This window comes from Ciconia boyciana, chromosome 1, assembly GCF_034638445.1.
Source record: "Ciconia boyciana chromosome 1, ASM3463844v1, whole genome shotgun sequence".
In the NCBI taxonomy this organism is placed as follows: domain Eukaryota; kingdom Metazoa; phylum Chordata; class Aves; order Ciconiiformes; family Ciconiidae; genus Ciconia; species Ciconia boyciana.
Genome location: NC_132934.1, coordinates 61,953,014 through 61,976,288, shown reverse-complemented (window position 1 = coordinate 61,976,288; position 23,275 = coordinate 61,953,014). Strand labels below are relative to the sequence as shown.

Below are 23,275 nucleotides of genomic sequence, written 5' to 3'. Positions count from 1 at the left end.
TTCCTAGCATTATGCTGATAATGAATGATCTATACTGTTCTTATTTTGTACAGTATTGTTCTCTTAAATCTCCACTGTGTTGTGCACATGCACATAAACCCACACTCTATATTTCCTGATGAGCTCTCCACCAGCTAGAACAAATTAGGGCCATCACTGGCAAAAGAGGGAATGTTCACCGAACCACAACAAGCCTCTACCTGCTCCCTGTGAAGGATGCCAGATGAACTCACAATATGACTGAGGAAGTTCCTGAAAGTATTTCAATCACCTGTGTAACTTAGTCCAGGGTCTGCCATGACTCTTGAAGAAAACAGGTTGTACAAGGAAATCAGAGGCATGAGAAAACAACCAACACCCCCCCACCGCCACCCCCAAGTCTGTTAATTTAAAGCTGGGAAATAGCTCGGTGCCAGTGGTGCTGTGACCGTGACATTGGGCAATGCCAAAGAAATTGGAAGTCCTGCATGCCACATAGCACTGTCTGAAGAAATGTATACTTCACTGACTTCTTCTTCGCCAGTTAATTAACCTTCATGGTGGAAGGACGTGAACAGAGCTGACTAACCTGATTTGGCCAAGACAGACATACATGGCATTCACGACATGCTTGAGTAAAAACCTCTGAAGCATCAGCTGATTTATGTCTTGGTGAGACTTAATGACAGTGGTAAGTGGCACTGGTAACACTCCTCAAACTAAGCCCTCTCAGAATGGGCTGTTTGAGTCTTCGTAGGAGCTTGGACTTCAAATGGCCAAACTGGCTCTGAAAAATCACGTTCAAGACATCTACAGATCATGTTATCACACGGTTACTGGGATACTCATAAGAATGCCATTTTGGGCTGAGAGGAGTGGCCTGAACCTCATGATGCCAGCTTTAGTTAACGACTGAACATGCAGCCAGTGTTGTGGAAACTCCAGTATCCTTTATCTGTGTGTGTGAGAGGGGGATCAACTCCTTGACTTTTGGTAACGGTTGATGTTATCAACTGAGGTCAGGACTCCCAGTGCAAAAAAAGGGTCTGCATGACCCTTCTCCAAATGTCCCCTGAGAGCTGTGAGATTCACAAATGAGATGGCATTGGTGAGGATGGGGAAATCAGCTACTGATTGGACCAGAGAAGAAGTTCTGGAGTTGTGATCTGTCAAAGGTCATAAGCTCAACTGAGACAAAGAATTAAAGATCCCATTAACTGATGCAGAAGTGGTGGAGCTGATTCTGACCCTCTTTTTTAAGCCTTCAGTAAGGCACTGGTAGATCTTGGACTTGGTGTATCTGTCACTATGCAATACAAGCACCTTCAATCCTCAGGCCACAAACTGTACCAGTCAGGAACAAATTAAGGTCAACACACAAAAAAAGAAAAAGGTAAAAGACAAAAGTATTCATGCCTAACAGTAAAGGCAGTAAGGTTTAAACACAAAATATTGTTAAGAAATAGTAAGAATGGTCAGAAATGTAAGAGCATTAAAATCAACCAGAAAACAAGACTGAATAGCTAAGGTTGCCATTGAAAAAGATACAACAAAACATGTCAATTCTTATGTATGAAACAATGGATATGGGGCAAAAGTAATCAATTTCTCTAATGGGCATGACACAAGCAAACCTTCATAGGACTGCTAAGGCTATGTCCATCACGGTGTGCATTTGGGCAATAACTCAATATAATGTGGCAATGAAATTTATTAATGACAAAAAGCTGGGAGACCTTGTCAATATAAAGCATTGTAATATCATACAAAAACTGGATGACCTTGAGGATTACAGCAACAAAAACAGATTAAATTCAACAGTAGAAATGCAAGGTCATGCACTTATGGACTAATAATATTTCTGCCAGAAGATGGGAGTGACAGCTGGAAATAACACGAAAGGAGAAATACTAGGACACAGTAATTGATCACAAAGTGACTGTAAGGTCTAAATCCAACTCTGCTAGGAAAATAAGCACATATAAACTTAGAAAGTTTCAAGAGCAATTTTCGAGAGAAATAAGGAAGTGCTATTCTACAAAGCCATAGTGAGGTCTCATCTGGAGTTATATACACATTTGATGAAACATTTTCTAGAAAGATTCATTCAAGCAGGAACAGATAGAGAGAGGGGGCCTTGCTGGAGAATGGAAAAATTATCTTACAAAGGAGAAACATTGCATAAGGCAGTGTCATACAGAGATACCTAGTTCAGGTACCAGAAATAGTTTAGTCATGTTATTAGAACATTCTGTTCACAATAGTTATCCACACGCAGAGAAAAGCTATATGGTAAGGTAATCTGGCTTGCTTAGGCTAAAATGATGAAGAGATGGAACATCTCCTGAGATGTAGAAAAGAACTATGACAAATATTTTCAAACTATGACATAAGAAAGAAGACATAGAGAAAACCTAGTTATGCTATGTTATAGTGTTGACACATACAAAAAAATAAGCACACCCAAAAAACCCCACCACAACAACAACAAAAAAAAGGAATAAAATTATTTAGCCTGAAAGCTACAAAAGAGTTTCTTACAGTTTGATCAACAAAGGTCTGGAGTAGCAATGGGAGCAATGCTTCATTTTGGTGCCACACAAATGGTCTAGAAAAATGTGTTCAAAAGGTACACATTTTGTTAGCCTATTCAAACCCTGTCAAGGTCAAAGAGATCTGTCAACCTTACAGAATATCCATGCAAATCTCAAAAATCTACTTTATCTGTTCTGAATGATGATGCAGAAGAGACCAAAGAAGTAAAATTTTGATGTGTGGAGATTAGAAGAGGGTCACCTCTTTAACTTTGATTTAATAACAGATTTAAAGAGCCCCTGTAACAGCCAGATTAAGCCATAAACATAAAACACTTGTGTTCCAAAGATTTGCTTTCCTTTTGAAGTATTTACAACATGTATCTGAAGAGGGAAGGGGAAGAGAAAGTTACTCACAGCAGTTGACAGCCGGGATGCCAAGGTCATTTCCAAATTTCCTTTGAGACCAAGAAGTGCAGGAACCAAGATAAAAACTTCAGTAACATTCTTGAACACATCCCAGTGCTATTTAAAGGATATAGTGAGAAAAATTCAATTGAAAAATTCTCTTTAGACCATCTGCAAAGTATTAAAAAAATTCTGCAACTCATAAATTAAGCCTCGGAAAAAAATCAATATTTTTATATTAGACCTAAAAGTCTAAAGCCAGAACTGTTATCTATCTAGATAAAACAGATTTATGACTGCATATCACTACTTCAAAGATCAGAATACCAAAAGTAAGAGATACAAGACTTGGCCTTAACACAAACCTAGTTTAAAAAATATGTAATTAATTTGAAGGGAGGGTTTATGACTTTAAAATAGTACCAGGTGCTATGACTGCTCTTGAGTTCTGCTCTTAATTTACAATAATGTTTTCATCATTTCGCTTCCAGCTGTGTAGAAACCTCACATAAAAACAGCAAGGAATTAGTTGTCAAATGGACAGAACCTGTAGGTGAAAAAAGCTTCTCATAATTCTTTTACTTCTAAGTGTGAAATTTAGAAGAGTACAGTTTTCCAAAACCCAGATTTTATAAAGCAAAGACAAACTGTCCTGTAATTTTTTGTGTGTGCTGAGTTATCAGCACAGAAATGCTGTGCTACTTTATATGTCTGTCAATCCATGTATTTAATTTGTAATCATCAACTTTAACTAAACTGAACTAACAAAACTGTAAATTGTCTTTGCATTCAGGGATTTGCAATGATTTAAATTATTAATTTCATTTTAAAAATCATTCAATTCTCAAATGTAAACAAGATCTGAGAATTTCCTATTCTTTCTATTCTTCCTGGGGAAGAATAGACATGAAATGGTTTGTAAAAAAAAACAAGCTTAGAATGCCTTGTTGTCTTCAAATTTTCATTTTTAAAACATGTTGTGTTACATTTCAATATCCTTCTGACATCACAATTTAATGCTTAGTTTAAGGTGAAAAAAGTTAGTACTAACACTAGCTATTTATTTTTGTATTTGTGTCACATCTCTCATACATGGTGAGCTGGACTGGGAAACCAATAGAGATTAAAAGTAATATAGAAGGAAAAATCAAGATATATCTCAATCCAGCTCAAAAAACAGCTACACAAACACTTACATTCCCTTAAGGGAAGGAAGGCAAGGTGAAACATTGGACTGGAAGCCAGTAGTGGCAGTAGGCACAACCGCCTCTTTTGGCTGATCATTATGCTGTATCATGAAGTAAATTATATATTAACAGAATACAAAGCATCTGTACAAAGAATAAATTGGTAAGATGTAAATGAACAAAGCACAAGATTGATGTAAAACAGTGCAAGGAAGCAGTAAATTTTGCATGTCAATTTTTATTTTCCTTTTCTTGATGTATAAAAGTGTCTTTTCATTGCAATTGATTGAAGTCCAAGCTTCCTTTACTCTCTCAAGATTCTGAGTGACAAAGATGGTCCCCTCTTACTCCTCTTTAAATTAACTTTGTAAACTCTTTAAGTGTAGCTAAAGGAAACCCTAAAGCTGAATGAAACAAAACAAAACAAAAGAAAAAACAAAAGAGATAAATTTCTCTACTGTCTTTCAGTTTGAATACTGTGGTTATTTAATATTTTTTGAATAATTTGTTGTGAATCTACTCATACAGGAAGAGAGAATCCATGAGGTTTGTATTTATAAGAAATTTTGTTTTTTTAAAAAACAGAAATTAGGTAGGGAAAAAAAGTAAATATAGCCTTCAAAATACAAAAAGAAGGCAAGAAAATAGGCTAGTCCAATAAAACTTTCTTAACCCTTTCTCCAGAATTTTCTTCAAATATCACTGCACAAAGAATTATTTCATAGGCAACTGTTACTTTTAACTCCACTGAAATGCTGCTGACATCTACAACCATGTTAAGCTAGAAGCCAGTCCTAAAAATGTTCCATATCAGTAGGGTCTTAGTGATATAATACTCTAAAAGAGGTTTTAAAAATATTATTAAACTTAAATCTTAAAATTCAGAGAAAGTTCTATTTTATCTTAACCCTGAATAACTATCATCAGTTAAATGTGCAACCACAAACCAAGATAATTTGGCTTCTCTGGACCTACTACAATTATATTTCAAGGTAGACATGACTTTGCAGCCCTGTTCACACCACTCATGTTTGTAATTCCGAGTGTTCTATATACCTAATGTTATATAAAAAAGTCACTTACATACACCTGAATATTCAAAAAAGCTCTCAATCACTTCATATGAACTTCATATAACATTGGAATGTAATGCACATTTTCATATACCATATGCATTATCATGGACCAAACCTACACAGTATTTCTGAAATTGCATAGACTCAAAGCACAAAAGAAGATGAGATAATGCAATAAATTCTCTAATCTTTTTAAACTCCTATGTATTGTGGCATCACAGTTAATTACAACTTCCACTTGACTACATATACATTTACTAGTGTCAACAGAATTTTGCATCATTACTATATTTCTATCCTTAGTTAAAGCAGAAGATAACAGTTTTATTCACCAGCTTACCGTGGCTAAGCAACAACACTTACCAAGACTTGAATGACTCCAAATTAAACACTGGAACCGTTCAAGATAAGGTTTGGGGAAAAGGAGTTCATGGTAGCAGAACCGTACAAAGACCTAATTACTTCTCAATATTGTAAACATCTGCGATATCACACATTAGAATTATAAAACCCACAGACTACCTGTTAAAAAAAAAAATCTTCCAAAGCAAATACCAACCTGTACAATATCCAAAACCATGCCAGCAGAAACTGTTCCAAATCCTGCTAGCAAAAAAGGTACGAGTATCTGTAATGCCATAATACTACTAGACTCTTTTGGTTGTTTTCTACTCCCTTCCACAATGATATCTTCATTACTGTCACTAGACAGGTTGTCTTCCTGCAACATGGCATCTGTTTCTGAAGTGTCCATTCCATCACAATAATTATAACTGGTAAAATCATCATATCTAGGGCTACAGCTAGATGGGCTGTGTCCATTACTACCATGAAAACTTGGTTCTGAGAAGTGATGGTACTCTGTGTGTTGTTCAGACCTAACATTAAAATTGTGTCCTGCCTGTTGTAGTCCATCTTGCCAGACACCATTCACTTTTTTGTGTCTTTCGTCCTGGTTTATTTGGTAAACAACAGGAACCATACTCAAAAGCAGTCTCAAAAATTTATCGGACTGAATTGTATTAAGATTTATGGTCCAATTTACAAAACCTTCTCTGTCATGAACTTTGCTATTTGTTTTGGAGATGGTAGATCTGCCTTTACAGTTAGTCATAGTGCTACGGAAGTACAGGGTGAAAAGCACTTTGTTCTTCAGATGTCAGTGAAGAAATCTTGTAGATGAGTCATCAGGTACCACACTTGATGATTTTAAAACAGATAAATCAAAATTATCCTTTTTTGCATGCAAAAATGTTTTTTCATTGATCTCAGATCTTCAGCATTTCCATAAGCAAGACTGGATCTGCAGAAAAGTAAAAAGTATATATTCAAGATTTAAAATATTTTAACTCTACAGAAGATACAAGATACTGGCTTAAATTTTCAGATCACCAGTATCTTTCCAAAGCAAGTATTTGTAGAAATGCCAATCTCCTCCAACATTCAACTGCCAAAGTTGAAAGAAATTAGAAGGTAAAAAGGGAAAGTTGGTGAATGAGGAAGTTTCACAAACCGATGTACTTTCCAGTGAAAGAAAGAGACAGCAGTGTGGACTGTAACTGAATTGGTGAGGGCCTAGCTTTTGCCTTTTTGAAGCCCAGAAAGTCAAAGTCTTCAGGCTTTGGAAGGCCAGGAAGTCAAAGTCTTCAGGCAGTTACTGTGTGTTGCCCTAGACTTCCAGTGGCCTTGAAAGCAGTACGTCCCCAGAGAAACATATTTCTGCAAGGTGCAAGGGTATGGACAAATGGAACCCACATGATGTACTGTGGGGCCACTGTTGTTCCTCCTGTTCTATGCTAATGGCAAGGAGCACAAAAAAAAAAGGAAAAAAACCCCTAACTTTCAAAATACTATCAGAGGTGGTAAGCCCAAAGCAATATTCTGGGTGGCAAAGGCCTTGTGTTGACAGTCCCTGCCCTCCATCCCCATAAAAAGGAAGACAAACTGATATTGATATGTACAATTCAAAAGCATGCTAATTTAAAATCATAATAACTGAATTTTCTCTGAAGAAAGCATACAAATTATGTTAAATATAAAGAGCTACTATATACATAATAAAACTGGACATTTTTTTCATAAAAAACTACAATATCAAGGAAAGGAGACAGTCACAAAATTCAGACCAATTAGTCTAAAATAATATAAATTAGTCTAATTTTAAAATAAACCTGCAGTACTATATTAATAAATATGGCATATTCAAATTTAATTAAAATTAGAAAAAGTGTTAGGAGTTAGGATAATTAAAATAAAGATATTAAAAATCTGATTTTGATTTAATTTTGCATGAGGTGTAGGTTGCAGATATTTCCTGAAAGACAGGTTATTCTGATGTCTAGGAACCACTAAAATGTAATTATTTGATCAATATTAACACTTGATGTGGTCAGTTTGTTTTGTTTTCTGCAAATCATGCAAATACAATATGTCTTTAATGTGATTTAATGTGCATTTATTTCTACTTTGAAAGTTCCATTACAGTAGAAAATTAAACAATTCTATATTGGCAGCCTCAAGTCATTTGACATTTCCTCCATCAGAAGCCACTTTACCTTCCTCTTCTTCAGTTTTCATGTTGTGATAATAGTTACGGTAATTTACTAAAAGAACAACAGTTTTCATTTGACTTGAAGCTTTAACTTTGGTATTTATTACTAGACTCCATGAACGCAGGTAAATGATTGGCATAAACAAAGAAACAAAGGTCAGGCAGACCACACCAGCATGATGTGGGACAACACAATTCCACAAGCTCAAAACACTGTATCTATGCAAAGCTGGGAAAACATATTTTTACAGACCGCAGGAAATAAAAATAGTTTAGGATTAGAGGATTTTTAATTTATTTTTCCTAAGAAAACAAGGCTCCTAAGATCATATAATTTATGTTACGATCCCTACACTTCCCCCCCCACACACCCCATTTCAAAGTTTTAAAGTCATCCAATATTTCTGGAGCAATTTCAGATAGATTTGACAGAGAGTAGAGTTGTTAAAGCTTTTAGTAACTAATGGCCTTATAAGAGATCCAAATTTGTGTCCTTGGTGTAAGGCATCTTCAAACATTAATTAGGATAAACCACTCGTGTGACCACAGTAAGTCCACTTTGAAAGTCCTGCTGGTCACAGAATTACTTATTTTGGTTTTGTGAGTGAAGAGACGACTCAGACGCAACATGAAGATTTTCCCTCTATCAATGGCTTTATCCAAGGGAGCTCTGACCAAGAAACAAATACTTTAAAAATGACCATGGAGTTTATCGCTTGATTTAGAAAGAAGTCAAGTTTTGCAAGAAAAAGCAATCTTTTCCACAAGACCAACAGAGGAATTTAAGTAACCAAGATTCCTGCAATATCTTTTGCCACTCTGTAGTGGATTGTGCTATGTTGAACCTTTTAGCATAAGTGCATAAAAGCTCCTAGGCCTCAGTTCTGGTTTCCACACACTTTAATTAGGAATAACAAAACAACTTTTGCTGTTGTCCCAGAGGAGCTCTGCCCACAGGCCAAAATGGTGCTCTGTTAAGTGCTCTGCTCAGAAAGACAGAACAAGAAGACGTAATTTTGTTTCTTCCTGGTCCAAAGGTGGCATTATCTAAGTAAAAGAAAAGAAACGGTGCATAAAAAAAGACAAGCAGAAGAAAGATGTATCATTAAACTAGCAAACTAACTATTATCAACTTCAAAGAGCTTTATAGAAGGATTAAGAGGAATACAAGAGAAGAGAAGTTCCTGGAAGTTGAGGAAAGTTAAAATTTCAGGAAGGATATAGCCTAGGGTGCTGAAGACTGCCAGCTGATTTATGACAATGGGAAGTGGCACACTACTTAGGAAGCTTGCAGAGGGAAAAGCTTTGGATCACTTCAGTCGGCTGAGTTTCGGTTGGTCACAAGAAACATCTAGGTTAGAGAATCTTTACGATAGAATTCAAGAATGGGATGTAGAATTAAGATGTAAAAGTGTCTGTGATGAAAGACACGTACTTAGACCCACAGCAACTTCACTGGATTTTTTTGAGGGTGGTGGTATTTTTTTTGAGGAGAGGTGAAGGAGTAACAAATGAAGGATTTTATTTCACTCACGGGGAAATACATTGAAAAAAATTCCCAACAGCTTTAACAAGGCAGAGTCTAGCTCTCATTGTGGTTTCTCCAATATGTCCTCCAGTCACGTCACCAGAGTACTAGACCAGTGACTCACGGAAATTATTCACTGGTCTGGAACTCTGGCCAAAAATATTTGGGTTAATTATCCATATTTTTCTAACATACGGAATTTTTTCCTTTTAAGTTTTTACTATCTTTTTTTAAGAAACAAATCCTTTGGGAAGATTATGGTTTCATTTAATATGAGAAAGTGTTAACAAATAGAAATGGCACTTTAAAAAAAGAGGAACAGAAGAATAATTTTGTCAAATAGCAAGTTACAAAGGAAGGAAGAGGTTGGCATGGATGGCTAACAGTTGAAATAGTACAAAGCAGTTTGGATGACAGTCATTTATGTTTTTCCTACCAAAAAGACTTGGAATGACAAAAAGTGAGCTAATGATAACTGCTGAAAAATAAGAGTTTAAGAAGACAAACTGAAAAATATACTATACAGAGAAGAGTAATTACTTCCTCAGAGCATACAGAGGGGAGACAAGTATGAAGCCTTCTGAATGTAACTATTCATTTCTAAAACCCTGTTCCAACAAAGATAATTTTCCAAATGTCATCTGATGCAATTATTTTATCCTGAGTTAAGGGATGCTAATATTGCTGTACTTTTACATTTATTTTTTTTTACCTATGAAATGCAGCAAACCATCTAAGGAACAGTATGATCTCAGGGACAAGAACTCCCTAGGAAGCTTTATCATTGACAAGAACAATGCCAATTTTATTGTGTTGTCTAGAAAAGATATAGCCAGCTAAAGAAGCAAGCTCTACTTGAGTAACTCATACAAGGAAAAGGAAGTAAAAATCTCAAAAATCCCATCCCCAGTTTCTATAGGAAGAGGAGATAAGTGAATCTGGTTTCTTGCCATATAATCAGGAGGTTACAGACAAAGCTGAAGTACTAAAAAAAGGAAAAGAGAGAGACAAAGATTCTTTGAGAAGCCAGGAAGCAGCCTCAAATTTATCCTACCTGGCATGTTATATACGAAATGAAAGGATACCTTGTCTTTGTCCCTACAAGCAAAATAATGAGCTATGCCCAGACTATGAATATAATAATTTCCACTTCTTTATTGTTTCCTAAGTACTTATTTTTAATAGTTTCTTCTTTTCCTTCCTACATTTTATAACACATAACAATTACTGTGTATTATTCACCTCTTTCTCATTCCTGCAAACATACACAAGCATAAACAAATAGTCCTGCAAACTTAACAAACAGGAAATGCAGCCAGTTTGCTGAAGACATGTTCCTGAAAAGTGAGAGACACTTAGCAACCCAACGGATAGCAAACCAATCCTCCCTATAGGAATTAATACAATCGATGCATACAGCAATTTAAAAAATACACACAGAGACAGTGTATATGATGTGGAAAATGGACAGGCAGAAGCAGATGGTGTGGAAAACAAGACCATGAGCTGGAAGAGATGCTGACTTTTGGAAATGTATAGCTGCTTTAGAAAAATCTCAGGTACTTCAGCTATGAAAATGAACACCTGATCATTACAACATTTTTCCAACCTTCACCTTTGATTGGCTCGATTGGTCTTGATTCATCTGAGAAAGATGAAGATGACATGGAAAATGTAACTGTTCAGGAAGAGGCAGCAAGAATACTCTTCATTATTATCCAAACGAATTGCCAACATTGCTTCAGTCACACTCATGATTCAGTTCTCAAGAGCATGGGAAGGAGATGCTTCTTCCATACTTTCCTAAGGTTTAAAGAACATCCAGCACTAGCAGGATTAAGGGACTGGATTCTACAGCTAAATTTGATCATTTAGTGATTAGACAGCTGATAATTTATTTAAAGCATTAAAACAATTAGTAATTAAATCACTGTGCTTTTTTAAGTACCTTCAAAAAAAGGGGAACGGGGAAGAGTGGTGAATCATCAAGTATGAAACTTTTGTACGGCCAGGCTAAAACAGGCTTTAACAGGCTAAAACACTATGACAGGCTAAAACAAATATTTATCAAAGTCTAAGTCTAGGAAAATTAATTTCTTTCAGAGTTTAGCTAACAAAACCAAAAGATAACACTTATCTAAATAATACTGAGGACTTTCACAAGTTCTAAATCTAATCACACCACGGTGAAAACCCATTTTTCCTAAAAGCTGCAAACATTTTTTACAGGTAATCTGTTAAAGCAAGAAAAATTCTACATTGCACTTTGAAGTAGTCTACAATGAAACACAATAGCTTAAACATGCCTGGCTGAGAAACACCTCTCAGTAGAAGAACGGGCCTCAGAAAGGGATATTCAGGAAAGTAATATGAAACATTAGTGAAATACTGAGCTTTAATATTTTGCCATAATAAGCAAAGATGAAGATGTATTCTTTTCTGGCTTCAAAGACAAAGCCAGACTCTTCAGTGAAAGGATGAGAGGTAGTGGGCACAAATTGAAACACAGGAAATTCCTTTTAAACATAAGAAAGAGCTTTGTTTTACTATGAGGGTGGTTGAACACTGGTGCAAACAGGTTATGGACTCTCCATCCTTGGTGATATTTGAATCTGAACTGGACATGGCCCTAAGCAACCTGCTCTACTTGACCCTACACTGAGCAGAGGTGGTTGACTAGACCTTTTCCAGAGATCCCTTCCGACCTCAACAGTTCTGAGATTCTGTGAAGTTTGAAATGTGAGGTTTTGGGGGACTTTTTAAAGTTCAGAATAATATTTACACAGGTGATACAGGGATCTACACAGCCTCTTCTCCACTATTGTGTCCTGCATACGTAGAAGTTCCCAGTATTGCACTGACATCTTTATCACAGCCGTGGCTACTCATTTACATCATCGTATCCTAGTGAACACATCAGCAGAAAGTGAAAGCTACATCATATCACCTCAGCACATATAGAGAGTAAACAGACTGTATTATCATTAACCATTTTGTAGAATCCGGAACCCAAGGTGGTGCGCTGGGCTAAGATTATTTATACCAGATACTTAATGTTTGGTATTAAAGACTGGAAAACATGCTGAAAATTAACAAACGTTACACGCAAAGCAGATATATGGGCATTACATACCATTTCTTAAATATTATGCAGTGAACTGGTTAATGTGGTGTTTATTGTATGGCAGTTGTAGGTTAAATCAATAGCAAAAGAAACAAAAGAAAAAATAATGAGAGGAAAAAACAGATTAAGGAACCTCGAGATGCCTTCTTGAATATAAGACACTGAAAGAGCTGTCAGCCTCAGGCTCCATTTTCAGACAAGTTTGAAACTGCTACATTCCACTTCCTGAACATGGCAGCTTTCGATTTTGTCCCCAAGGAAGAGAAAAGCAGCTGTCGGAAAAAGATTTGGTTTGCCACTGTGCTTTTAAGGCAACTCAATTAGATGAGACCAAAACAGAGCCAAAAACACGGTAGCAAGGGTGTGAAATGTGATCAGATTGTAAAATCACCCAACTGGAATACCAACACGAAAAATACCAGGCAAATCATATCCAGCCCATCAAAAGCAGGTGGGAAAGTCTGAAATATAAGAGATAATGCAGTCCTATAGATAAAGTAACCAATAGGTACTTACCAGGATGAGTCCTAAGTGTACTATTTGGGATCCTGTTTACAGGTTTCTACTGTCATCACCAAGGAGGGATGAATTGCTTATTAACTTGGGCACTAGGATACAGACTTCACATTGGTTTTTGTGGATAATATCCTAAGTTATTGGAAAAGAAAATGATACACTGTTGTTTTTCCTTCTGAAGTGTTTACCAGTCGTACTGTAGTCTTTACAGTGCCAGTTTCACCATCTCTTTAAGGCAGAATATGTAGGGAATGCTGCCAAAACAGGTCTTCCCACCTGCTCTCATCTTTTTATCAGCATTACTGAACTGGTAAAATGAGGATAACTTAGGATGTCTACTAAAGTCTGCTAGGACTCCATCTAGAAAAGATAGATGAGCAGACTTTTTTCAGGTATTTATGTTTTGTTCCTGACATTAAGACTAAACAATTATTTAATTTTACATGTTGCATTCATCAGAGCCTGATTAATATACTGTGGTCTATAATCTAGGATCAAATGCAAGTGAAGAAGACACACAACTGCATCCTGGACAGCGTGAGGGGGAGGAGGGGAGAGGAAATTATAATATTCACTGAAAATAAAGAAAGAGGCACAGTTACTGCTTGATCTTAGTTGAGAATTAATGACAGAGTAGAAAGTAGAGTAAATCACAAAAAGCTCCTATGTTTTGGCAGAAAAGTATGGAAAGAGCACAAATGTACCACCATGTGTTAATTACAACACTTGTAAACAAAAAAAGATGATCATTGAAGTCTGTATGTGTGCTGTTCGGGTACAGGTTCCATGCTTGTCTAGCAACTGCATCTGCGGTGGCAGATTCTGGCATATTTTTATAGGTGCAAAGGTGGGAACAGAAATGCAAGCACATATGGATGTGCGGAGTGCCAGGGAATAAGGGCCACGGGAAGTGCTGGGCAGACCTTGCACACGCACCGAGAAACCAAAGAAAAGGCTCGTTGTCCAGGCTACCTGGAGCAGTGCATAATTATGCGCACACGATGAGAAGAGCTGCGGGGGTTTGAGGAGCGCAGGGTACCGGGGCGCGGGCGGCCTTACGCCCTTCGGCAACCGTGGGCCGGGCGCAGGACACCCGGACAGGCCGGCGACGAGCGGAGCCTGCCCTGGCGCCGGGGGGGCGGCTGCGGGATGCGGCTGAAAGGAGGGCGCAGAGGGAGGCTGCGAGGACGGGCGGGCCCGGAGTACGGGGGACGGGAGGGGGCGAGCCCTACCGCACACGGGGGAAGCCGGCCAGGCCCGGGGCCGGCACCGGCACCGCGCGTGGGAGGCGGACGGGCGGTCCGGCATGCCCCCCCAGCCCTTGGGCACCGCCGGCATTTGGGGTGGGGCAGGCGCATTGCTCCCGGGGTGCGCAGCGCCTGCAGGGCGGCGCCTGGCAGCTCCGCCACTCGCGAGGAAACTTTCCCGCCGCCTCCCACCGTCCCCGCCGCCTCCCTCGCCCCGGGGCGGCAGGTCGCCGGCCCGCCCCGGCCCCTCTCCCCTCGCCGGCGCCCCCCTCCTTCCCCGCCCCCGCCGCCCCCTCGGGCCGCGCCTTCCCCTCACCCGGGCGAGGGCGATGCCTGCAGTGGCCCGGGGTCCCGCTCCATCGCTGCGGCGGGCGGGGAGGGACCAGCCCGGCGGCGGTGACAGCTCCGGAGCTAGGTGAGCGCCGCCGCCACTGAGCAGGCGCGGAAGCGGCTGGAGGGCGGGTAGCCCCCGCGATGATGTGGCCCGTGATGCGCAGCAGCCGCCGCCGCCACCGGCCGGTCTGACCCGGCGGCGGGCGGGGAGGGGCCGCGAGCCAGCGGCGCGAGCCGCCGCCAACCGTCGCCCCGCGCCGCTGAGGGGAGAGGACGGGACGGGGCGCGGAGGTGCGAGGCGGGAGGGGCCGGGCCCGGGCCCGGGGCCGCCATCGCTCACAGCCCGGCCCGACGTCCCCGGGCGAGCCTGTCACCCCGCCGCCGCCGCCTGCGAGGGGCGCTGACGGGACAGCGGGGGGACCCGCCGGCTTCCCCTTCCCGCTGCGCGATCTCGGGCCCCTCGGGCAGCCCTGTGCTCGGTGGCGGCACGGGGCCAAGCTGGGACCCCGCCTCTCTCCCTCCTCAACGGCCCGGCTGATGCTCCGCAGCCGGGGAAAACAAAAGGCTGGGAAGCGGGGCAAGCGGCAAAGGCGCTCCCCTGGCAGGCGGTGACGGTGCCTTTGCTTCCACTTGCAGAAGCTTTCTTGGTGACATAGCACAAGAGTCAGTGTTTTGTACTGGCTCCAGAATGTCAGCTGCTAAGACGTTTTCATTCTTTCCTGCAGCTTGGCTAAAAATAGCTTCCTCAGAAATCAATTTTTTTAAGTATTTGGGTCAGTTGGAATATTCTTGTTCTTGCCCAGCTAGTCCGTATACCCTGCATGCAAAACTGACCGCTTACATGTAGGTCTGCGAGTAACTCCCTTGAAATCAGCTGCCTGTGTCAAACTAAATACAGAGTCAAGGCCTTGCGCCCTGTTAATCAATCCTCAAAACTCTTGTTTCGAGACACGCTTTATTTGGATACATGAAAATAGTCAAGCCAGCTAAATTTGTGCAGTTATTATCATTACTAGTGTTATTCCTCAATTGTTGCTCGACACTTCGAAGTAGTCACGATACCTTGAGCGGAGGATGAAAGGGAAGAAAGAGGAAGAAAAGAGAACCGGGATTTAATGATGGTGACAGCAGCCAAGTCTACCGCATCTCTTTTCCTTTCTATAGACAGAACAAATGACAGCATGGGCGAGTCCCCAAGTGTCTGCCATAAACTGGAGCAAGCTGCTGTGGGTATGTGTGGAAAAGCAGAAACTTAAGCACGGGAGAATGTATTTGTGGGACTGGAGCCAAAACAATCTGCACTACTATAGTGAAATATACAGCATCATCTTGAACTCTGAGTCGATACTGCGTTAAAAGAATGAAGCAGCCCAAACCTCAGAGCTATTAATTCGGTGGTGAATGCTGTCTCAAGCCTGAATTCATTGGGAATTTGGGCTTCAGCTGCTGTTGTCCCCCTACCCTAGTAGCAACCATATACATCCATGCCTCGTATGTCCTCACGTGTCACGCAGTGTGGATACTTTGCAAATCAGATAAAGATCGCATCTGCCTCTGTTGCCAGCAGGTTAGACTACAAACCTGAGGTTTGGGAATAGCACCCGAGGGTGCTATTTCTGGCTTCTCTAATTGCTTGTCTGGTGACCTTGGGCAATCGTTTCATCGCTCCCTATTACAGGTTCCTTGACAGTGTTGTGCCCCTCCCTCCACTGAAATCACATAACACCCGTGGGTGAAATATATTATTTGAGGTTCACGCAGGGTTATTTTGGGCTGTGTACAATTGCAGAAAGAGTTGTGTTGTTGTGGCCCAAGGCAAAAAAAGTCAGTCCTTGAAATTTTTCAGTCATCAAAGCTAGCAATAGGATTTTTTTCTGGGAAACTGAAATTCTGGAGCACAGCTGAGCAGAGAGGTGCAAACCAGTGAGCGAATTCAGTGGAGTGCAGCTGGCGCTGTGGGCTGGCCGGGAAGGTGGCAGAGGACGCGTGCTTGGGCCAGCCTGTCAGGAACACAACAGTGCAGTCTCCTGCTTGGGGCCTCGTGGAAGGCTTGCTCCTTACTCCTTTGTTAGTTCTAAGATACTGGGATATGTGCGGGTTGGGTTTTTTTTTCTTGTGTTCTTTGCATATAAATGCCACGTACCTGATTACTACTTTTTCTCATTTTTGGCTTGGACTTCCTGTCTCGTCTCTCATGAACCATTCAGTTCTCTTTTTACGGTTTTCACATTGTCTAGATTATAAACAGATAGGGAGAGAAACTGCAGAACAAATCTGGAATAACAGGTTGGCCGGTGTCAACTGAACTTGATGGTTGTATAAGTTTCTTTTCCAAGAGGTAATTAAAATTCCCTCAGGGTCTGAAATTTAATTTTAGGTGCATTTGTCAAATTCTGACAATGAAAATGGGAAAGTTTTCAAAGACGAGCAGCTGCTGACAGGCATTCAAGTAATGTTACCTGCTTGCAGCTTAGTTTCACGCTCTCATTTCTCCTCCAGGTGATGGGATGGACTTTTCATGCCAAATCAAGATTTAAAACTATTTATTTTTTCCTTTGTAACGTGAATTATTTTCCTCTCTGCATTGTTAACCCCAGATTAGCACGCGTGTCGGTGTTTGTGCCGGTTACCTGACGAGCGGCGCTGAGGGCACAGCGTGAGGAGCGCCGGTAACGCCGCGGAGCCCCAGAGGAGCCCCTCACCCCCGCCGCGGCCTCGGGGCGGCTCTGCTCCTCCCGGCCTCCAGGGGGCGCCGTGCTGCGCTGCGCCGCGCCGGCTGCGGCTGCGGCAGGGAGAGCGCCCGGCCCGGAGCCACTTCCGGTTCGCTCGGCGCATGGCGGGGGGCGGCGGAGCGGCGGGCCCGGCCGCCTCTCGGGAGCTGCTGGCCGTGGGGCGCCGAGGAGGTGAGCGGCCCCCGCGGGGGGACCGGGGGCGGCGGGAGCCCCTCCGCTGAGAGGTGCGGCGCCGCTCTCCAAGCTGAGCTAGGCCTCCCGCCCGCCTGTCGGCCGGGACCCGCCTGTCGGCTCAGCCCAGCCGCCCCCCGGGCCGGGAGGTTGGGGAGGGGCGAGCCGGGGATCGGGGGGTTGGCTTGGTTCGTGGTGAGTCCCCGGCCTCTCCCGCAGGCGGGCTGCCCGAGGGGGCTTTTATTCCATCCACTTTTTATTCCATCTTGCGTGTTTTGAAGAGCTGCCGTTTCCCCGGCCACTGCTAGTGTAGTACGAAGTAAATACAGGGGGAAGAACCCAACACCAACGTTAAATTAATATCGATAGTCGTAACAACTTTTCTGTGAGGATAAAAAAGTGTTAAAAAGAAATAAAGCTTCGTTTTAGTTAATGGTAAAGGGCTGATAGCTGTGTTGGCGGTCATAAGAACTAACTTGCCTAATTAATGCAGTTTCCCCACATCATTTGGAATTTTACGAGGCTGCTCTTGAAAATACTTATTTAGTTCATTAGCAGCACTGCGTGCGGCCTGCTTTCATTGATTGCCACCACACTGTCATGCCCACGAGGGGAGGGGTTTAAATCAGTGTAACTAGCACGTGCTAGCTGTGACCTCACTATGTTTCCCTGTGCATTGATATCTGTTGCTAAATAAATCTTTGACAAAAGACTTTAAGAACAGTGGGAGCCTGTAAGAAGTGACCTGCTGGGTCGGACCCATGGTTCATATAGCCCAGTATTCTTTCTTCCAACAACTGCAATAGTTGGTGATAATTACAGAGAACTTGTTAGTTTAAGTACTGTGCGCTCCCCGTTCTTGTAATTGCCCAGTATCTGCAATCATAGGGGTCAGGATGCTAGGGGGTGCGTTCCTGCTCAGTCCTTTCAGTACCTGATTACGACTCTGCCGCCCTGAATTTGTCTAATTCTGTGTTGAACCTGCTGATCCATCTGCTTTCACAGCGTCTTGTGGTAGCAAGTTCTAGACATTCACTGCCTCCTATGTATAGAAGTACTGAGGTGACCACTCCAAACAGACATCAAGAGGCAGTATTTGCAGGAAAGCAGAGTGGAATTCCTGGAGGCAGAGGCAGTTGAATCCTCATTTTTAGTCTTGTAGAAAGGTGGAAAAGTAGCAGCAAGAAGAGAGCCTCACAGTTAAAATGTGACATTTGTGGCTGACATAGGTGAACATTCAAATACTTGTTTATTTCCAGGGCTGGAAGAAACTTTGTTGATTAGTTCAAAATGTAGCAGCAAGAAGGCCACAACTTTACAGACAGTTAGGATGCCAAGGAGTAATGGTAAGTAGGACTTTGTTATTGTAACAGTGTGTCGTGGTTTAACCCCAGCCGACAACTAAGCCCCACGCAGCCGTCCGCTCACTCACCCCGTGGTGGGATGGGGGAGAGAATCGGAGGAGTAAAAGTGAGAAAACTCGTGGGCTGAGATAAAGACAGTTTAATAGGGAAAGCAAAAGCTGCACACACAAGCAAAGCAAAACGAGGAATTCATTCACTACTTCCCATGGGCAGGCAGGTGTTCAGCCATCTCCAGGAAAGCAGGGCTCCATCACGCGTAACAGTTACTTGGGAAGACAAACGCCATCACTCTGAATGTGTCCCCTCCCTTCCTTCTTCTTCCCCAGCTTTATATACTGAGCATGACGTCGTATGGTATGGAATAGCCCTTTGGCCAGTTTGGATCAACTATCCTGGCTGTGCCTCCTCCCAGCTTCTTGTGCACCTGGCAAAGCATGGGAAGCTGAAAAGTCCTTGACTAGTGCAGCAACAGCTAAAACATCTCTGTGTTATCAACACTGTTTTCAGCACAAATCCAAAACATAGCCCCATACTAGCTACTATAAAGAATATTAACTCTATCCCAGCCAAAACCAGCACACAGTGTCAAGTAGTAGGTAACACATTTGACAAAACTTGTGCTTCAGTGCTTTCCTTGCATTAGTAAAGGGAGAAACTCTTGTGTTCTGTTTCTACTGATGCTAGGTCCTCCGTTCCAGTTGCACGTCCCACAGATTAATCATGTCACTGCTGCTTCTGCAAAGCTAGATTTTGCGATGCTAGGCGTTACAGCTGTAAGTTTGAGGGACTTAGTTCTCCTTGCAGAAATACTCGTGCTGTCTGCATATAGTGAATTTGCCAGGTTGTACCTTTGGTCTTCATTTAGTCAGCCAGTTTCAAATTGATGCAGGTTACGTAGATAACTTTCAGAAGTTTATTTGTAATGAATGTGCTGGCAAAATTATTAAGCCAGATCATATAACCATTCATTCATAACAAATTAATTTGAATGCATTGAGAAAACTTCTTTTTCTTTAATCGAGGTATGTTCCTTTGTTCTTAGTCAAAGCTACATACAGATTGCTAACATTGTCTTCAGTGTAACTCCGTGCATAAGAGGACATAGTGTAAAAATTGTTATTCTTTGAAAGTAGTGTATCTTCAGGAGTTTTTCTCTTCATGAAAATATACCAGAGTTCTTTAGTCTCAGATTGTTCTTTTCCAGTAAAGAGTTGTTGCTTTTTTGCTGATCTGGGCTTCTTATCTCTTTTCAGAAGTAATTTCTCAGTATAAAATATTTGGTGTATAAACGCATTTAATTTAAAATGGACTCCTGTCAAATTATTGTATTTTTATTTTCTGATTGAGCTGAGACTTAAAAAGCAATAGAAAAAGCAATTTGTTATGTCGAGTTCTTTCTTGGATAAAAATCTCTACAAAGGTGACAGTGTTTCAAAGGGAGATTGTACCTGTTAGACTTCGGTGGAGCTCACTCGGAGTAGTACCTCTTACTTCACGGAGGATGAAAACTAGTGATTGGCTCATCTGCATGTGTGGAGCAAAGATTATTTGAAGAAACTCTGGAGGCAGGTGAAGATAGCCCCTTCCTGCATGGAAGGGAAATGGGTGTGATTCTCCTAAAGGCACTGATTATCTTAAAATTGTTGGGAAGTCCCACTGAGTTTAGAGGGATGTTTCTGTAGAGGACAAGTGCTTTACACTTCAACCTAGAGCATCCATCTCTCTCCCACCATCTTAATTTCACAGCCCCTTTTGATAATTATGTTGAACTTTCTTTAGAGTAGCATGACACCTGTGGCATCTGTGCTGCAGCTAATTTTTCCATCTTCTTTGGGACCTTCAGTCTATACTTTTAATAGGGAAGAAAGGAGGACATAATTATATGTCCATTGGAGATAATACTGATGTGGACGTTTCTCAAGGTGGCACTCAGTATGTATTTAAAACCATGGAATTTACAAGCAAGTTTTCTGTAGAGTAGTCGCATTTTGTTTTAAGAATCCGAATGGAATTGTTGAAGCGATTTCTTCCTGCACCACATGCTGACCAATAGATTCAATATCTTTTTGCTGTTTATGCCTTGGGAAATTGAATACTGTAATAAATCCTCCTATTAAAACATCTTAAATATAATAGACAGCTGGAAATTACAGTTGAAATGGAATCTGTTTAAATGCTCAGATTTCTGAGGTATAAATGTGTAAACTAACGTGCATCTGTTTGTATACGTACATGTGATAATTATTTCATTTTCAGTTTTGGACCGAGTACAGAGCTTTTTACCACAGATGGCCCATGCAAATGATGAGCTAAGAAGAAAAATGGTAACAGCACCAGCTCATCAGTTTGATATTGAAAATCTAGACAGTGCAACAGAAAAAGTTATAGAAATGGTAAATACGTACTATTTCTTTTATTTTATAAAGTAAATTTAGATGTGGTTAAAATAATTATCTGATTTTAGAATGAGCTAATTTGATAGATAAGGCTAAGTCTTTACCATTTTAGTCCGTGATCTGCAAATTCAAAACATAGATGTAATAAAAATGCTTATTTGGTTAAAATTTACTACTTAGTTTTCATACTTGCAGAATTTAATGACCAGGGATGAAGTAGTTTAAGGCCAGGATAAGACATACTTTTGAATCAGCAACTCTGAATCAAAAGTAAGTCACAAATCGTATTTTAAATCTCATGGGTAAATTGGTTTAGAAACTGGACAATGTAAGGTGTAGTAAGGCATAATAGAAGGCTTTAGTATAAGAGTAATAACTGGCTTTCAGCTGTGCTTTGTAGGTATTTTTAGGACTGGCTATCAGTCTTGGGTTTAGAAAAGTTGTTAGTATTGTTGTGATCCTTTATGGCTGGTATTTGTCTATTTATTTACATTCACATCAATATTTTCTTTCTGTTTTTTACCTGAAGTGCTGCAGCCACATGGTCACATAAGAAAATTTTAATATGAAGGTGATGTGATACGTGCATGTCCCAGACAAGTGCCATCTGGCCTGCAGACCCACAAGATAGAGGGCAGAAATAAGGCAGCCTGTGGTTTGGTGCATGAGCTGTCAGAACAATTTATTGGCTGCTGGTTGGATTCAGAGTTCTTGTAGATTGTATCCAGCCCATGTGCAATAGGTTGTCCAGTGCTGGTATATGCTGAAGAGTTCCAAATAAATAATGAGAAAACAAAGTGGATCATGAAAATTGTTGTTTTAATATGCTGAAGTGGAATGGGTAGCTTGGACAGGATTTTTAAAAGATTTTTCATGTGACAGTGTCTGGCCAGTGTCTTGGCTTAATAATAAATGAGCCAGGAGACCTAGTGATTAATAGCTTAATGCTATTTGCATATCACTGAAGAAACGTATTTGTATCTCAGATTCCGGTATTTTGCTTTGCTGCATGCAGGAAGTTTTTGAGGTGAGGATTATCAGTTTAAGACAGACATTTTCAGAGAGAAAAACAGACCTCAAAAATCATGGCTCTGCCTATGGAAATAGATGAGCACGTTTACTTCAGAAAATATCCTGGTCGTTTAAACTACTTGCTGTTTTGCAGTACTTGTAGTGCCATGAACACTACTAGGTTATAAGATATGAACTATATTAATAAATGTATATACACATGTTTGTATGTATGTCATGACCCCTTATACACTAAATGGTTTCATTTGAATTCTTTATTGAAAATTAGTTTTGATGCCTCCTGCTTGTCAGTTTAAATATCTGATTTAGACTGAGTTCAGCTATTGACTCATTTCTGGTTTTGATAATGATATAAAAATGGCCTTATATTAGCTGTAGGGCAATATAAATTACAATTGAAATATTTAGGAATCTGTTCATGATATTTATCATAATCCTAGGAGAACCCAAAGGTCTTTCTAATGGTGGTTGTGGTTTTCTTATGGTAGTAGGCTGTTTCATGCGTTTGCTTTATGTTTTACTCAAATGATAGAACTGGTATAGAAATGTATACTGTGTTAACTAAGGTCTTTTTTTCCAGAACGTAGCTGTAGTTGAACTGAGTGATTCTGATACAGACGAAGAGATACCAACTTCAGAAGACGGCTCGGAATCTGAAGATGACTGTATAACTGATGAAGTGACAATAGACAACATTAAGTTTCCTAAACAAAATGGAGAAAAGGGCAAAATAGAGATTTTGGACAGCAAAGTGAATGAGTAAATCCATTTTATTTTACTTAAAAAAAACCCCAACAACAAAAACCCCAAATCGTGTTTTCTTACTTTGAAGACTTGGCCCTTAAAACTGCCTTGTTTCCCAATGTAGCATCCCTCAGGATCATGTGAAATGCTATAGTTTACATGGTGAAGAATTCAGGATCCAGTTATGACTGAGGCAGGCTGGATTTCTGAAGAATTAAGTACGGTTTTACTCATCAAACAACATGGAAATGAACTTCATAGTAGGTTAGACTAAGAAAGCATCTAGAGTTTGGGGCACTTGAACTAGTTAAAATCTTTGTTCTGTTGCTTTGTTGAAGAAAGATTTTTGTAGT

The 23,275-nt window shown here is 40.7% G+C and overlaps 2 protein-coding genes across 5 annotated transcripts in view; one reads left to right on the top strand and one right to left on the bottom strand.

The window, feature by feature from the left end:
• SLC41A2 (solute carrier family 41 member 2) overlaps positions 1–14,757 on the bottom strand; it is a 58,660-nt gene extending 43,903 nt beyond the window's left edge. Inside the window, exons 1-3 of one of the 2 annotated variants that reach the window (XM_072871045.1) lie at positions 14,467–14,757; positions 5,744–6,487; positions 2,931–3,038 (exon numbers count right to left, since the gene is read on the bottom strand). In XM_072871045.1, coding sequence (XP_072727146.1) covers positions 2,931–3,038; positions 5,744–6,298 — 663 coding nt within the window. In that variant the 5' untranslated portion in view covers positions 6,299–6,487; positions 14,467–14,757. The remainder of the gene's footprint in view (positions 1–2,930; positions 3,039–5,743; positions 6,488–14,466) is intronic. The other variant, XM_072871054.1, reaches the window with a different exon arrangement.
• NOPCHAP1 (NOP protein chaperone 1) lies at positions 14,426–23,165 on the top strand. 3 transcript variants are annotated; one of them, XM_072871077.1, is made up of 7 exons: positions 14,504–14,565; positions 15,648–15,713; positions 17,081–17,386; positions 18,646–18,732; positions 21,007–21,143; positions 22,759–22,937; positions 23,047–23,165. In XM_072871077.1, the coding sequence occupies exons 3-7, from the start codon at positions 17,317–17,319 to the stop codon at positions 23,108–23,110; spliced, it is 537 nt and encodes a 178-aa protein (XP_072727178.1). In that variant the 5' UTR covers positions 14,504–14,565; positions 15,648–15,713; positions 17,081–17,316; the 3' UTR covers positions 23,111–23,165. The 3 variants fall into 3 exon arrangements, with proteins under 3 accessions (XP_072727168.1, XP_072727187.1, XP_072727178.1); XM_072871067.1 differs by lacking the exon at positions 15,648–15,713 and having other exon boundaries at positions 14,426–14,565; XM_072871086.1 differs by lacking the exons at positions 15,648–15,713; positions 23,047–23,165 and having other exon boundaries at positions 14,426–14,565; positions 22,759–22,970.
• Positions 23,166–23,275: the final 110 nt, after the last annotated feature.

Excerpts from the sequence above, each read along its gene's own strand:
- NOPCHAP1 (XM_072871067.1), top strand. The coding sequence starts at position 17,317 with ATGGCGGGGGGCGGCGGAGCGGCGGGCCCGGCCGCCTCTCGGGAGCTG. Across the intron at positions 17,387-18,645 it reads GGCCGTGGGGCGCCGAGGAG|GGCTGGAAGAAACTTTGTTG; the intron begins GTGAGCGGCCCC and ends GTTTATTTCCAG. Across the intron at positions 22,938-23,046 it reads TTGGACAGCAAAGTGAATGA|CATCCCTCAGGATCATGTGA; the intron begins GTAAATCCATTT and ends TTCCCAATGTAG.